The sequence below is a fragment of the Mycothermus thermophilus genome, assembly GCF_041956435.1.
Source record: "Mycothermus thermophilus strain CBS 625.91 unplaced genomic scaffold VTJ04scaffold_6, whole genome shotgun sequence".
Taxonomy (NCBI): domain Eukaryota; kingdom Fungi; phylum Ascomycota; class Sordariomycetes; order Sordariales; family Chaetomiaceae; genus Mycothermus; species Mycothermus thermophilus.
In genome coordinates this window covers 33,018-49,272 of record NW_027191432.1, presented here as the reverse complement: position 1 = coordinate 49,272, position 16,255 = coordinate 33,018, and the positions used below count along the sequence as shown (strand labels likewise).

The window sequence follows — 16,255 nt, the reverse complement described above, 5'->3', positions numbered from 1 at the left end:
CCTCGTCATCATCGATACGGAGAGTAACCTTGGCCTTTGTGTGGCACAAAAGCGCGTATGGTCAATTGTAGGGCCGTAGGTGTGATAGTGTTGTGAAACCATGTGACCATGGGCTCTTACATCGACAGGTCTAAGGGACCAGCTGGGGGGATAATAATAGTATATGACGGCTTTTGCTTCATACAGCAACGATCATCGAGAGCAACCAGACGAGCACAAGTATATAGGTATGTCTACACACCCCCACAATTACAGCAAAACTGAGAACAACAAGAAAAGAACTAATAACCCATATCCCATCTCAGCCGACACGCACCGACCGTCACCAACCCTCTCTCTTCATCTGCGGGAACTGCTCTGTAGCCTTCTTAGTTATCTGCTTTCCCCCCAACAGTTCTCTGAGCTCCCGATAATTGTCTTCACAGAGACTATACACATCGTGCCTGTTTGACTCACAGCCATCCACGAGACAGGGGAGTTCCTTGAACTCGGCCTTCTTGCAAGGTTTGCACTTTCTCCCCCAACCCCTTCCCCCCAACAATAGGTCTGCCTACCGCAAGGTTTGCCATCTCTGAGGACCTGGCAGTGGGAAAAGTTGTGTTGGACACAATAGCGGTAAGCAGAACCCTTAGACTGAAGACAACAACTCCCATCCGGGTAAACATACTCGCACAGCTGCCTCTCCAACTTCCACCTCGGGTGTCTGGAGCAGTATCGTTGGCCACCTGTGTCTCTGCCGCAAAGAGTTCCATCCTCAAGCTGATGATGACATTGCTGAAAGGGGCTCTTCTCGAGATGATGTTGGGTGCACAGACGCCTGCCGTTTATTAGATTGCCACAAACCTTGCCGTCTACCAGCGGGGCTTCACAGTTTTACAGTGGACTCTTTGGCCTGCTAGTGCTTGGGGCACAGGTTTCGTTGCTGTGATAGCTGGCCGCGGAGTTCACGGTTCGGAAGCTCGAACTTGCACGTCTTGCCGGATGTGAGGTAATCGAGCTCACTGCTGTCCGAGATCACGGCGCGACCGACGCGGACGACAACATCAAGGTCATCTACACCAAGATCTGTAACCTCTGCGACCCATTAGCGGATATCGTCAACTCCCGGTATCGAGGTAAGAGGGAGTGGCTGCTTGGTGATGTGCAAGTTCCGTTTACTAACTACCCGTCACACCTTTTTTTCCCCTTATTTTTTTTCTTCCATTCCATTCGCGATACTCGCTGGACCTCTGCTTCGCCCACGGCGCTTTCTGAAACGTATTAAGTAACTACCTCAACATCGACAAGCTCCTGCCTCAGAAGAAAGAGTCTACTACAGCTTCAGATATAACGACCGAAAACTTACTGACCAATTGCCGGTAACTTTCTCGACAAGGGGTCGACTAGTAGTACTTAAAGCAAAGCGCTGCTTCTACTTCTCTTTCAGAACCAAGTTCTTCAGTTGAAGCTCCGCGCTGCGCGTTTTGTTTCAATTACATTAATAAGTCTTAAGAAATCTGAGAGGAAAATCAGTAAGGCGACTGATCATATGGTCTAGAGAACGAAGTATTTCAGCCAAGTTTGAGACACATTGACAGAAGAACATACTCCAAGAATTCTTACGAGAAATTCCTTGTGATGGATAGCCAGTTGTAAGGCTCACGACAGTGAGGCCGAGTTCAGTACAGAGCACGTGGTCAGGTATCCCGAATCATATTCAACGACTGTGTCATAATACAATACATTTCAATATTAAACGCATGCTATAGTTAGCTACATCGTACACAGCCGTATAATGCCCATCGCCGTCAACCATCCCAACAGCATATTGCCGAATGGCCTTGCCGAGTCAACCTTCCTAAAACCCCCAAACATACACAGACAATATTTGCTCTGTACCGGAGTTTCCCAAATCAAATCAAGATCCCTATCTAAACAAACACCATACCGTGAAAGGCAAGACGAGAAGCATAGACAGTTTGGAAAGAGTTGAAAGAGCATGGGACCAACCAGACTCAAAACGCGACCCCGGACGTGCCTCTCCCGATAGTTTTGTATCGATAGCTCATCCATTGTCCATCCGGTCCCATCGTGTCGAAGCGGCTCATACCCTTAGTGGGGCTCTCGAGGCTCGTGCCGAACCCGCTGAAGTAGAACCCGATCACCACAACGAGGTAGCTGAGAAGTAGGATGCTTCCCTTGAAGTAGTTACTCTTGCCCTCGCCATACACATAGCTCAGCAGGAACACGCACAGAACGACCGTCACCATGTCCCACTGCGGGAAAAGCAGGCTGAACGTGTACCGGGCCACGTCCTCGGCTGGGCCACGGGCCGGGTTGAGGGCCGAGAAGAGTACGAGGGCGGGAATTTGCAGAAGGCAAACCTGCAGCGCGTAGGCAGAACCAATCTCCATCGAGAGCGCAATGTTGCCGTTCATGGCGAACGAAATGGCGTTGAGGAATTCGGTCGTGTTGGGAACCAAAGCGAACAGCGTGATGCCGAGGAACTTTTCATCGATGTCGAACCTCTCGAGCACCACATCCACGGTGTCGACCAGGATCTCGGCGATGACGGCGTACAGCAAGGTAGCCCCCATGAGGATGATAGAACTCTTGAGCCGACTCCAATTCGGTGCGTCGTGCCCGCCATGTCCCCCGCCCGCACCATGCCCTCCTGCCGGGTCGTCGTGGCCCGCATGACGCACTGGCCCAAGCCGGACGCCTGAAACAGGAGTCGGTTGCGTAGCTCCCGAGCCCGAACCGTGAGGGCTTTGCTTGGAGTTTCCCTGCACATTTTTAGCGGCGACGGTTGCGGCGGTTGCTGCGATCTCCGCTACCTGGTGGACGAGGTTGCTGTCCTCGGCCTCGGTGAAACCGGGAATGTGGATGTTCGGGCCTGAGGGCGACGTGTCGGTAGCGCCGTAGTTTGGAGGCTTGGGGGGGACGAGATGGGGGGTCCCGTTGCGTCCCGGGCCAAGCAGTGGGGTGTTCTGCCGTGTTTCTTCCTCCGGGTGAGGATGCTGACCGACCTGACGGAGGGACTGACCCAGGATGCGCTTGTACAAATTAGAATCGCGGAGATCGACGGCACTTGTGTCTACAGACGTTCCGATGCCCAAGGAATGGTGAGTTGTATATGGGGCGGCGTGATCGTCGTGTTTCTTTTCCTCCACCTCGGTATTCCAGATGACGGCCGCATGGGTACGGAGGGTGAACCAGAGGCCTATGATGTATGAAGCAAAGAGCATACTGGCGGCGAGATAACAGTATGGTCGCACCGCCTCGAGATAGAAGCGGTCGTTGATGGCAGGCGTCTGCGAGAAGTAGCAGCGACGGCAGTCCCGGAGGGTGTCCCCGCCGCCGCTGGGCCGGTCAAAGTTGATGCAGTCCTGGCAGGTAAGCTCGTGCGTGCCGTAGATTTGGTAGAAGAGGGTCGGGCCGAAGGCGCCGATAACGGCGAAGAGAAGCATGGTGGATGTGACGCCGGCTGATTTGGCGTTGAAGCGCTGTGTTTTACGCTTAATGGCGCCAAAGCACATGGACAGACCCGGGAGGAAGAGCACGCCAGCAAAGATGCTGCCGATGATGCTTCCTTCGACGAGCTGGGCCTTACCCTCGCGGAGCGCAACGCAGTAGAGGAAGACCTCGACGATGGTGGAGAAGAAGGCGTTGACGGCGGCGCCGAGACCCATGGAAGACTGAGCCGAGATGGACGCCACGGCTTGGCCGATAAAGTAGGCAAGAGGAATGATGGAAAAGAGGCCACCGACAAAAAGGAAGGCGGACGACGTCAAGATGTTCTTCATGTGGAGCAGACCGTCCAAGACGACCCAGTCGAAGATGACGAAGACCACGATGGCCATCAAGTTGATCAGGAAGACGTTGGTTCCGTCGATCGTGTACTTCCAGTACTTAAGGCCAACAGCCCGATAGGTGCAGACCAAGATGGAAGAGTGAGGCGCCGTAGGAGCGCGGGCCGAGACGATGCTTGACTCGAAGGAGAGCGCCAGGGGATGGCGCCGAAGATGAGAGAAGAGGAGCATGGTGACCTTGCCCATGGGGATGGAGAAGACGAGCAACCAGCAAATGGCCGACACGAGGAACAGGGAAGGGGTGATGAGGAAGTAAAAGAAGGTGAAGAAGACGACGCGGCCGATGTTCCATTCACCGCGTCCAAAGAGCCGCCGCTTCATGCGCGGGAGGTGCTCGTTGACATCCAGCGCCTGCCTGCGAGCTCGGCCGAGGAGGCTCTCCGTTTCATCGTCAGCATCTGAATCGAGGCTCCTCCGGGAGCGCCCAATGATGGAGCGATTGCCCTCAGGGCCGAAAAATAGGCGCCCATACTCGAGGTCACCGCTCTGCCACTGTTCGTACTCGCTAATGCTCCTGCCCTCCCCCTGGTCCTCGTCCAAGTACGGCTCTTGTTGCTCAAGGCGGACAAACTTGCCAAAGGGATAGAAGAGATATCCGGCGAGACCCCACAGCACGCGACCATAGGCGGCGCCGCTGGGAGCTGCAGAGACCAAGAAACAGACGGCAGCTCCCGAGGCGGCTATGAGGGCCATCCACCAGCCGAAGATCAGAGTCCACAGGATGTTGAAGAACAACAACCAATTGCTGACATGACCTCCAGGTGTCGAATGAATATCACCTTCGGCAGTCTTTTGGACTGAACGGTCCTTCTTGTACAGCGCCGGTTTCCACAGCCTGATACCAAAGGGATGGGTTTGATTGATAGCCTGTTGGCGATCCTTGAGGGTGAAGCTCTCTGCGTCGCTGATTTCGCCGCTGTCATCTGCGGGGATCGCGTCGTCGAGAGGAGTGTCACCCGCCCCATCCACGCCAGACTCGTCGACGGGGAGGTTTCCCGGATCAACAACTCCGGGCATGTCTTCAGAATCGTCATCGCCGTCGTCTTCACCGCGAGAGCGGATTCTTGAAAGAGTGGGGGCAATACCCGACCGCCTCCTCAGCGTGGCAGTTTGGGCGAGTTGGCGTTCGGCAGCGTCGGCCTCAACCTCTGCAATATCATCTTCAGCCGAAAACACGCTGCCCCGGTAGGGGATTTGGGCGGTGGCGGAAGAACGGCGCGGCATGGTAGGTTTGCGAGGACGTGCCCGGCCGCGGTCGGGTCCAGGCATGGGAGAACGGGTAGTTCCGGCCCCGAGACCAGTCCGTGGGATGTTCAAGACGTCAGGGGCAGGAGACTGGCCACCTTCTGCATAGAAGGGGGTACTCTGGATAGAGGTGTGCGCGGAACCTGTGAGTGGAAAGACAACAAGGTATCAGCAACTAGTTGCAGGTTGACGCGACCCAAGACGACGGGAGAGCAGCGAGAGAGGGGGACAATGACGGCTCGTACTGACCTTCCGGGCGCCTCCGCATAGTCTCGGACCATTGCGTACCGTCAGCGGCATGATCATCTCCCTGAGGAGGTGCGCTACTTGAAGGCACCGTGGAGGAGGGCTGTGCTGGCTCTTGGGGTTCGGTTGCAGGCGCAGTTGGGCCGGCTGCCGGATCTGGGGGAGCTTTCGGAGGACCGTCCATGACGATACCAATGGTGAGAGGATGGAGTGGTGGACGTTTGTTTACCCGGCGCGTTGCAGCGCTGACAACACAAGCAAGGTTTTGGTGCGACGGGCGGGTTCGATATCAGCGCCGGAAGCTGAGGGCGTAGCGGCGTAGAGGGCTGCTGAGTGCGACGCGTTTATGATGGCATGGCAATCGAAAGAGGGGAGAGGTTTATATTATCCTGGGGCTGTCCGGAACCCCGCGCCGCCGCTACTGCTGGGCAGGTGGACAGGTGGACGGGGACGGACGGTTGTTATCTCGTGGTGGAGAGACGGCTTGATGAGCTCCCAAGCTTGAATGGGCTGTTTTGTTGGCCCACCGCAGGGAACCTGCCGTCTCACGGGGCTCGTTGAAGACAGCCAAAAAACAAAGACGAGTCAGAAGCCCGATGGCTGATACAAACTGACAGGAAACTGCACCGTGTTTAAAAGAATATGTAGTGTGAGAACAAGGCGAGGGCTGTGCAACAGCCTAACTCTGGATGTCGTGGTGCTCGTGCGACGACGAATGCAACCAGGATTGGAGGCCGGAGTGGACTCTGGCGATCCTCGGGACCCTCGATTGTGGTCCATGATATGCAGTGGAGGGCCAATGACGGCCGACGGATTGCTGATGGATGGTGGGTCTAATGCGCCGCCCACGCCACCAAGAAACGCGCCCGCAGAACACCTCGCAACCCCAGATGTAACGCTGTCCCAAAGATCCATCAAAGGTCGAGGGAGGACGACTGCCTATGTACGTCGACAATTCCTGGTTGTCCATTCAAGACTGGGTACTTACCTGCCTACCAATGCAGCGGCTTTGCTAATGCTGTTTTTGCATGTCGTTTCGAGACACAGTGGGTTAGGTAGGTAAGTGTGATATTTCCTGGGTATGGCGTACGATGCCCTACATCCGTCGATACGCGATGCACATCGTCAAAGTCGAGGTTCCATGGCATGCCGGTTTGGATCCGGTGCATCACCCCCACGTTTCACTCAGGCCCGTCAACCTCAAGCGCCAGAACACTGAGCTCTCTTTAAGATTTCGGAAGTTAGCTTCCAGGTTCGCACAAGATGTATATCCTGGTAACATGAGCTGGTGCGGCGGAGATTCCGCCCTGGCAATTACAACCACCTCACTTGACTGTCCAGACGCGACATCCACATACAGTTCTCTCCCTGTTTGCTCGCCATGATGGCTGACTTCGAAGATGGCTGGACCGTCGACTGGGGTGTGCACAAGGCGTCGCACGTTGGCGGTGGATGTGATGTTGTCATCTACAGGACAGCCAGTCTCGTGGCATGCTGACCAAACAAAATATGTCCAGAGTACCTGACCTCTATGCAATTCTATACCACTCCAGATTTCGGGCACACAACTGAACTTTGGCTGACTTCTGAGCTCTTCTCAAGTCCGGCCGGACTCACTCCCACTGGAGCAAAGTGAACTCCACTTGCGATTCTTGTCAGTAGGTGCCAGTGACATCACATCGGTTCCACCTAACTCTTTGATTACATAAGGGTTGCATCGACAGATAAGCTCCGGAGCATTACCGGTATTGTCACGTGACAGGACCTGGGTTGGTTTTGTTCTTTGGCTCAGCGTTGGCCTGGCCTGGCCTGGCCCTGGCTCTTGGCGTGCGTGGACTTGGGCTGCCTGCTGAGGGCCGTGACGACCATCAACTTCCATTGCCACCTGGAACCCATCAAACATCCCGCCAACGAACTCAGCGCAACAACCACATCTTTCTAAACCAGCCCCCCCCAACTATTTCAATTCACTGAATCACAAGAGCCACGCCATCATCCAACATCCTTACTTGGTCCCTCAGTTTGCGGCTGCTCTCACTTCGATTCCCGACGCCGCAATCATGGCGCTCGACAGCTATTACCACAACAAGATCGAGGCGATGCAACTCGAGATCCTCAAGGGACAGGCGGTCCTTCGAAGACTCGAGGCTCAACGCAATGACTACAACTCGCGTGTGCGCCTGCTCCGGGAAGAGCTCGGCTTGTTGCAACAACCCGGGTCGTACGTGGGGGAGGTCGTCAAGGTCATGAGCACCAAGAAGGTTCTCGTCAAAGTACATCCAGAGGGGAAATACGGTATGTTCCGTCGCCAGAGATAATGCTTGGATGTTGGGCCTTACATGCTGACACCATCGACCTTCCAGTGGTCGACGTCGCCGATTCGGTCGATGTTACCAAGCTCACAGTCGGCAAGCGTGTGACCCTCCTATCAGACTCGTACAAGCTCGAAAAGATCCTGCCTTCGTCCGTCGACCCGCTTGTTTCTCTCATGATGGTCGAGAAAGTGCCCGATAGCACTTACGACATGATCGGTGGCCTGGATCAGCAAATCAAAGAGATCAAGGAGGTTATCGAGCTCGGTCTGAAACACCCCGAACTCTTCGAGTCGCTTGGTATTGCGCAACCAAAAGGCGTGCTGCTGTACGGCCCGCCCGGTACCGGAAAAACGCTCTTGGCCCGTGCCGTGGCTCACCACACCGATTGCAAGTTCATCCGCGTGTCTGGCTCCGAGTTGGTGCAGAAGTACATCGGCGAGGGCAGCCGCATGGTTCGTGAGCTGTTCGTCATGGCGAGGGAGCACGCACCAAGCATTATCTTCATGGACGAGATCGACTCGATTGGTTCGTCGCGTGTTGAAGGGTCTTCGGGTGGCGATTCTGAAGTTCAGCGCACCATGCTCGAGCTGCTCAACCAACTCGACGGTTTCGAGCCGACCAAGAATATCAAGGTCATTATGGCGACAAACCGTCTCGATATCCTGGACCCAGCCCTCTTGCGGCCTGGCCGCATCGACCGCAAGATCGAGTTCCCACCACCGAGCGTCGAGGCCCGCGCCGACATCCTCCGCATCCACAGCCGCAAGATGAACCTGACGCGCGGCATCGACCTCAGGAAGATTGCCGAGAAGATGCACGGCTGCTCTGGTGCCGAGCTCAAGGGTGTTTGTACCGAGGCAGGCATGTACGCCCTGCGCGAAAGGCGCGTCCACGTCACTCAGGAGGACTTCGAGCTTGCTACCGCCAAGATTCTCAATAAGCACGATGACAAGGAAGTCTCGCTGGCTAAGCTCTGGCGCTGAGGCGATACAGGCAGGTGGGGGGTTATGGTGGGCATAGAGATTGGCCTTCATCTTATCCCTCGGCTACGGGATGCCTTTCCATCATGGCATGACCCCCTAAGTTACAACCGGGTGGGTTGAAAGGCCATACTGTCTCATAGAGTCGGGTGTCCTGCAGGACCTAGCCAATCTCGTTCAACGTGGGCGGACGTATCACCCATCTGCGACCCATCATGATGTAGAAATACAGACGAAAAATAATGCATCCCATAAGCAAAATGACCGTGCCTTGTTGTTCATTTGTGATCTCGCTATGATCATCAACACTCCCGGGATGGGGCCAAGGATTCCAACCTAATCCTACCAGAAGTCTGTATATCTTTGCGAGGAAACGTTTGGAGAATGTATGTGTGTCCCGGGAAGAACGATACCCAGTTACCTAGGTCTGGTACCACATGCGCAGGTATCCTAAAGGGCCGTCTATTCCGTCAACTCTATTCTAGGGGACTAAGTAGTCTTGTGCCTGTGCTCTCCACGTCGCATATACTTCGCAGTATTCCAAGTACCTTGCCGAATGCCATGGTGGTGAAGTCAACGCTTAAGGAAACCAATCGAACTCGACTCAGCTCGTTTGGTCACGGCAAACTTCGTATGTCTATGAAAAAAAAAAAAAAAAAAAAGAGGTTTTGGCGCTTCGGAGGGTTCCTGTGACTTGAGAACTTTGAGAACTGCGAATATCAGCCAACACCACAACGCGATCGCTCGGGTTGAAAGATCGAACCCTTTAAAACATGACGCTTCCACTCCTCGCTCTTCCGGGTGCATTTCCATCGCGTTCGCGCTCACCACCAACGGAATCTTCTTGTAGCCGCCGCATCCACTCAAGAATCGTCTCGTAGCAGAGGACAAACTGCCGCAGACTCTGCACCATGCTTAGTCTCTGACCACGAAAATCCTCGACCGTCTGCGCAATGAGGTCAATTGAGTCATCGTCGAGCCAGCTCGTGTCAATGCCGGAATCGCTCCCAGCACCCGATGACTGACGGTTTACATCTTGCTGTTCATGGTCATTTCTCCCCTCCCCCATCGAGATGTCCCCATCTTGGTCGTGACTAGGTTGGCTGCCGGTTCGGCCTTGACTTGCTGGACCTCCAAAGGTTTGGCGAAGCATATGCTGTCTTTGCCGTTTCAGCATATCGATGACACTGTCAACTGTGCAAAAGGCACCAGTGCGGCCACATCCGGCAGAGCAATGTACCAACATCGGCCTATCGTGCTCGGGCGTGACCGGCTCGTGCCAGCTGAGCGGGAAGCTTGACGATGGGCTGTGGCTATCTTCCCTTTTCGAAGAAAACAGATTCCCCGCCGAACTATCGCTGCTCTTCCTCGAGGGTGCCGAAGAACCACTCGGGCCAGATGTGTCAACGGGTAGCGCGGCGCGCTGCATGACATTGGCCAGCTCGACGAGCGCGAGGAGATGACTTGGTTGCGCGGGGGCCCCAAAGTCGGGCCATGATTGATAGTGAAGTTGCGTCACCTCCCGCATGGGCATGAACGGGTGCGCGACATGGCTGACGGCGAACTTCCGAACAATGACGTAGGGCGTCTCGCTGCCTGCAATCGGCGCCTGTGTGTTTGGATGGGGTTGCCGGGCTTGAGACCCCGATTCGGGTGCTGCCATAGTGTTTGCGCGTCGTCGGGTGCTTTCGTTGACGGGCCCGTCGTTCATAGTGGGCTGCTCTGCCCTCGTCGTACTCCCTCCGGGAGCGGTGCTTGTTGGCCTATGCTTGCCGACATCCAGAGAAACTTTCTTCGTGGAAACGAGGCGAATCCTTATGGGCCCGAAGCTACTGCCTTCCCAATACGCATGGCATTTTGTTTGCCCGCCCTCGCACTCTGCCGTCAACATAACGATGACACGAACGTCGTTGTCCCAAACCATTGTCCAAAAGTCCTAACGTATCAGTCAGTACGCCGCCCGGATGATGTTTTTTGACGAGAACTCAGGCTCCCCTTGGGCCTGTCATGGCACAGCTTACCTCGAATGTGGCAGGGAGAGGTCCCTGACTGGCGATGTATCTCTTATGGGTGCGCTTTGCTTGCAGATGGCTCGCGTTGACATAGTCGCAGGCGCCTTCTGGGCGACCTAGAAGCTTCACTCGTGCGTGTTCGAAGGGAAGAATATCCTTGTACCTGTTCTTGCCGCCCATCTCGATTCCCGAGAGCTGTATCCTCGGGGTTCCGGCGTCGGTGGTCTTTTGGCCATCGTTTGGCCCTACCAGAGAGTACGCCTCCCTCATGCGTGACTGCTCAGCGCGCTCAATGTCGAGGAACTTGTCAGAGACCCGTTTGCCGTGATCTTCCACATCCGCCGCTTCCTGTAGCCACTTCGGCAAGCGGCTCGGCAAGAGGCCGGCAGGAATCCCGACGTCCATTTGTCCGACCCCATCAATAAGATCGTGGTTCTGCCGGATGTTGCTAAAGAAGGGGTTGATTCCGATACTGCCATGGGGTAGCATGACGCCCCCAATGACGGGAGGGACCCTGGGTTGAGGGCCGCCGGTCGTGGGCTTGGAACTGAGTGAGAACCCCGGAGAAGGCCCACCGGCAGAGTGGTCAACAAGGTCCGGATGCGCTGCGGCGAAAGAGTTGAACCCGCCACGTAAGATACAGGTCGAGCCCGAGAAGCCTTCACTAGTAAACTTTTTAATCATGTTCATCGCCGAGACGGCATCGCGTCGTTCATAGGACGATGAATCGTAGACGACGAGGTGACTCGCATCCCGCCAATTCGAGAACCGCTTTCCGTCCTCATCCCGATGAAACGTCTGCTGGAGCTTTTCGAGATTAAACGTCGCTCTCTTCAGCAAGGTCGTGGGAATACACAGATTGAGGGCGCCGCGCACTCTCGATTGCGCAAACTGCGGGGATACTCTGAGGTCTAGCAGCAGAATACTACCCCCATGTTCGCCCTCAAGGAGGTCCCGGAGTTCGTCGGGCGTTATCATCGTCGGGAGGACGTCACCTGGCACGTGGGACCCCATGGATGGTCGAGGAGCAAGTTGTGGACGGTTTGAACTCGGTGTGCTCCCTGCTGCGCCGGGAATCTTTCCCGATGATGCTCCGTCACCGGCATTTGTCGTGCGAGGACCTGGGCTGTCGGATGTTGACGAGTTGGACACGGATACCCCTTTCACGCCAGGTCGTTTCGAGCCGGGGAGGGTCAGTGCAAATGTCGAGCTGGACTGGCCGCTTGAGGAGAGGGGGGTCAAACGGTTCGCATCCGTGATGATGGCGCCCGCTTGCTGCAGGTCGGAAGCACTTTTCCCTAGGCTTGACGATCCAGGAGCAGGTCGTATTGGTAGGGGACTCGGCTGCTGTGGTTGACACGTTGACGACGTGGGTAATGGCGTCCCTTTTGAGAAACTGACATTCAATCCCCTCCTTCCACGGGCGGCATCAAGCTGTCGCCGGAATGCCTCAAACTCCGGATTTGCCTCAAGCGGCACTTGGGTTGGGATTGCGGTGGTGAAGGACTGAACCGAAGACGACGGAGAGCACCAGCTTTCCCGGGGGCCGAAGCACGAGTCCCGAGATTCGACCCCGGGATCAACGGCGAGCCCGAAGTAGTTAGGACTGGAAGGTCGTGCATTGTTTGGACCACCACGCGGACCGCGCGGGGACGGCTTCGGTGGACGAGGCTGGCCGACCGTGGGTGATGAGCGTGGCGAGGGAATGGGAGATATGTTTGTCTTGACTGTAAAATAACAAGGAGGGCTGGAGCTCGAGTGCGAGATGCCTTGGGGGCTGGCAGCCGTGACGATACTGGGCGTCTTCATCGTGTAATACGACGGCCGATCGTTTGCCCGTGGTTCGGGGGACATGACGAGCAGAGTTGAAGGCGCAAGAGAACTGACGAAATAGCTTTCCAGACAGGCTCAAGTTCTGCTTCCGCTGGCTGTCGAGGGTGACAGGGAGTTGACGCGTGATATTGTGCAAGCTCACGAAGCCGCCATGTTGCCTCGATGTTCGTATTATTTTGAAGGGATGGTGTGTGTGGTATAGGAGAAGAGGGGTCTTGAAGTGGCAGCTGCGCGGTATAGAGCACAGAGACAACCCAGCACTCGTGAGTGCGAAGTCTTCGTGGTGTCTGCGAATATGAAGATGCCTTAATTCTGGATGTTTCGCGACGGCTTTCAGGCTGTATGAGCAAGCAGTAAACCGTCTTGCGGTTGTTGTTGTTTTGTTGTCGTCCAATGTGGAGTTTTGTGATGTTTGTCTGGTCTCGGACAGGGGCCAGGCTTCCAATCCAGGTGTTCCAACGTCAGCTCGACATTTGCCGGGAAGAGAGAGGTGGTTAGCTTCACCAGGCTTCAGGTTGTCCACGTAGTATATGGTTGTCCAGTCAGTGATGGCTTGGATGACAGCATGCGAAAAACTTGACGAAGAGTGAATCGAGTTGGCAGGAGAAGTGGTTCTGAAAATGACAATTGAACTTGGAACCAAGCTGATGGTGGGGCATCGAGTTGGCGGCGCAAAGGCCCGGGGCGTTTCTTCGGGGAACAATCCGAAACTGTGGCTGAGGATGCGAGTGACGTCTGTGTTCCAGATTGTTGGGGGAAGCCTCGCTGTCGGCACCTCTCGGACACAGTGAGGAATAAAGTGCGACGCACGCAACCTGGATGGACCACAATACGCCGACGTCCCATGGCACACAGCTGGAGTGGCAATTCTTTCCTTCGATGGAGCATCACGACCTGTCTCACCTCGCACCTCGACCTCCGCAGATCAAATAGGTATTTTCGCGTAGCACCGTACGGCTCCAATCCTTCTAATGGCATACATAATTACCTCTTACAGCCACAGATGCGCTCCAGTGAAGTGTCCGTCATTTTGAGGATGAGCCCGGCCGAAGAACTTGGAATCCAAGAGTTTCCATCTAAGCCAGCGATTGCCCGGGACAAGGATGGGAATAGCGGTCAGAAAGTCTGGGCCCAACTTCCCCGCTTGTCACCTGTCATCCCGCTGTCAACATCGCTTTTATGAGCGAGGCTGACGACTCGATCTCAATATCCATCCCACTTCCGCGACAGACCGGCCCCGACGAGAGAGTTCGAAGCAGCTGACCCACAATGACCTCACCAGAGGAGCGATGGCATGGAAATGACCGGACCAGTCGACTCTGTAGGATCATCTCATCTACACAGGAGCTGCACAACGAACACAAAAACCGTCGAATGTCGATCAAGAAATCGATGAGGTCCTTCTTGGCATCCGTTTCGATTTAAATGCCTGGATAGACTGGTTCGCTAGAGCTACTTGGTTGGTGTTTGGGTACCGAAACGAAGCCAGGTCCATAGAGGCATCATCACCGCCTAGGCTTGGGAATACTTATAGGTGCTATTGAATCCGCAGGGACCTCAACCTCGAAGTGATGCGAAAATGCCATACTTAACCAGGTCGTTGCCGATGATCTGCTTTCTGAACTGGCGACATGTCCACAGGCGGATGGTGAAGGGAGTTTGTCGCTCGTGAGGTCACGGTAGATGCATGTTTGTACTGGTTGATGCGTGTTTGGCAAGACTTTTCCGACTAGCAAACCTCATTAACCACCACGGGCGAATAGACAAGTGACATATGTGGTTCATACGTCACGTATCTCGATTATATAATAGGATGCAGCCCCCTGGAGGTAGTTGGGTGCATTGCCACAACAGCAAAATCGCTGGCAGCAGGGGTGAGTTCGTAGAACCACAGTTTCATGTACAGAGAAAGAAGGAATACACAGAACGCTGGAGGAGTAAAGTAGCGATACAATCGCCCCCAAACCCAGCTCGCTGTTGTACACGAAGAAAGAGAAGGACTGACAGACCTGATCCTCAGCATCAGAGCCGGATGTTGAGATCCAAGCAATCAATCCGCCACTCCCTCCGTCCAAGCAAACTTCGAAGCCACTCCAGCCCCAGCCCTGTCCACTCGACCCTGGTCTGTGCCAGATGGTTTTTGGCGGTGGCTACCAACGCCCCAGCGGTAGCATTCAGCATCTCGAAGACTACAGCAGACGCCGTGGCGTTGAAATCCTCTGTCGCCGAAAAACTGGTGGCATTCTTGCTTTGTTGCGCGTTAAGTTGTTGATACGAATGGCTTGTTTGATGCGACTCGAACCAGTTGCCGCTGAGGTCGAGGATGCACCGGTCGGCCCAGTTGCAGGATGTCAGGAAGAGGATGAGGAGGAGGAACGAGCAGTAGAAGCACGGTCGGTTGAGAAAATAGGTGCCGAGGAAGAAGAGGAAAATGAAACTCGGCGATGCGTTGGTCGGAATGAAAAGCAGCGGAAGCCAGCTGTGGAGGTTCGTTAGTCTCTGCTGGGCCGCGAGAGGTAGAAAACCCAGAAGCAGGAAGGAGCAAAGATAAAGACTCACCTGCGCAGGCAAAACATTATGCTTTCACTTTGTCTGTACGGCTTTGATGAGGGCGCGGTTGTTGCGGTTTCACGCTGGCCGCCTCAGGCCTGCTGAGGTGAAGGCAAAAGGGACTTGGATGCGGTGTTTGGTCCTCGTTACCGTTGTCGATCAAAACGCATCGCCGGCTGACGGTCCATAGACTGATCAAGCGGTGTTTCTTAGCAGAAGGAGGATTTCAATATCCGAAGGTATGATGCGAAAGAAATGTCGTCTTTGTTGCAGTCTACACAGTAGTCGTTGTCGCAGAGGTTATCGGTGTCGTTGGCATGTGCTTGGATTTGAATGTTTCGCCGGATTGTTCGAATCCATCTCGTCATATGGCTCCCGATGCCAAGGCATGGGCCCACCCAGCAGGCAGGGGCCTGGCAATCCGCCTTGGCGCGCCGATATGCTTATCACTCCCGGAGTGGGTCCTGGCCCAGTGGCCGTTCCGACTGACCTCCCCTTCGTCATCCTGCGCTACCGGACAATTCGACCTGAGGATTTTGGGCGTCACGCAAAGTGGCAGGATTGGGCTCCAATCCGATGCAACCGGACCCGACAGACAGCAACGGGGTGTCGCCAACTGTGGCGACACTCGAGTTACAAAATGAGCAATTTCTCTCCTTGGGTCCCAGGTTATCATCACATAGGCAATCCGTAGCCTTGGAGTCCTCGGACAAGGCTACCACCTCTGCCACGCCGGACGCTCGGTTTACCCAAGTGAGAATGCCATTGATGAGACTCTAGCCTGGTTTACGTACGCGTATAGATGCCGCATACCAGAGTACATTGGGTTTGAAGCTCTGTCGAGTCTTGCCTTCTCAGTAGGTACCTACCTTAGGTATGTGAGACGGCGGGGTTCCACTACTCGGATGTTAACCATGAATGAATGATGAAATTGGACAGTGATATGGAGTAACCAACCCTATTGCTGTGGTGTATCGACTGCTCCGAGTCCGTACAGAGAGAAAAGGCAGGGCTGAGAATCAGCCTGTGGGATGTGTGTTCTCCCCAGGACTTGGGACCCGGCATCGTGACACCAGGCAACGCACAATCTGAGCATCGCCTGCGTTTCGCGCTGATCAACTTTCCCCATTGGACCCCAAAGGCAATTTGAGCACCCCATGGTGCACTTGGTTGTTCGAACCCAACTCTCCGGCGCGCCACAGCGAGCGACACGTGTTGCGCGC

The 16,255-nt window shown here is 55.1% G+C and overlaps 5 protein-coding genes across 5 annotated transcripts; 2 read left to right on the top strand and 3 right to left on the bottom strand.

Annotated features, from left to right (window-relative positions):
- Positions 1–57: 57 nt before the first annotated feature.
- On the top strand, positions 58–1,972 carry VTJ04DRAFT_8414 (uncharacterized protein; the record flags this gene model as incomplete). Its single annotated transcript, XM_069366849.1, has 3 exons — positions 58–75; positions 932–1,115; positions 1,749–1,972. The coding sequence occupies 3 exons, from the start codon at positions 58–60 to the stop codon at positions 1,970–1,972; spliced, it is 426 nt and encodes a 141-aa protein (XP_069215236.1).
- Positions 1,973–1,994: 22 nt separating this feature from the next.
- Positions 1,995–5,526, bottom strand: VTJ04DRAFT_8413 (uncharacterized protein; the record flags this gene model as incomplete). Its single annotated transcript, XM_069366848.1, has 2 exons — positions 1,995–5,239; positions 5,346–5,526. 2 exons carry the CDS (start codon positions 5,524–5,526, stop codon positions 1,995–1,997), a joined length of 3,426 nt encoding a protein of 1,141 aa, XP_069215235.1.
- A 1,876-nt stretch (positions 5,527–7,402) lies between these two features.
- On the top strand, positions 7,403–8,640 carry VTJ04DRAFT_8412 (uncharacterized protein; the record flags this gene model as incomplete). Its single annotated transcript, XM_069366847.1, has 2 exons — positions 7,403–7,637; positions 7,706–8,640. 2 exons carry the CDS (start codon positions 7,403–7,405, stop codon positions 8,638–8,640), a joined length of 1,170 nt encoding a protein of 389 aa, XP_069215234.1.
- A 763-nt stretch (positions 8,641–9,403) lies between these two features.
- On the bottom strand, positions 9,404–12,503 carry VTJ04DRAFT_8411 (uncharacterized protein; the record flags this gene model as incomplete). Its single annotated transcript, XM_069366846.1, has 2 exons — positions 9,404–10,573; positions 10,659–12,503. The coding sequence occupies 2 exons, from the start codon at positions 12,501–12,503 to the stop codon at positions 9,404–9,406; spliced, it is 3,015 nt and encodes a 1,004-aa protein (XP_069215233.1).
- Positions 12,504–14,504: 2,001 nt separating this feature from the next.
- VTJ04DRAFT_8410 (uncharacterized protein) lies at positions 14,505–15,058 on the bottom strand (the record flags this gene model as incomplete). Its single annotated transcript, XM_069366845.1, has 2 exons — positions 14,505–14,961; positions 15,042–15,058. The coding sequence occupies 2 exons, from the start codon at positions 15,056–15,058 to the stop codon at positions 14,505–14,507; spliced, it is 474 nt and encodes a 157-aa protein (XP_069215232.1).
- Positions 15,059–16,255: the final 1,197 nt, after the last annotated feature.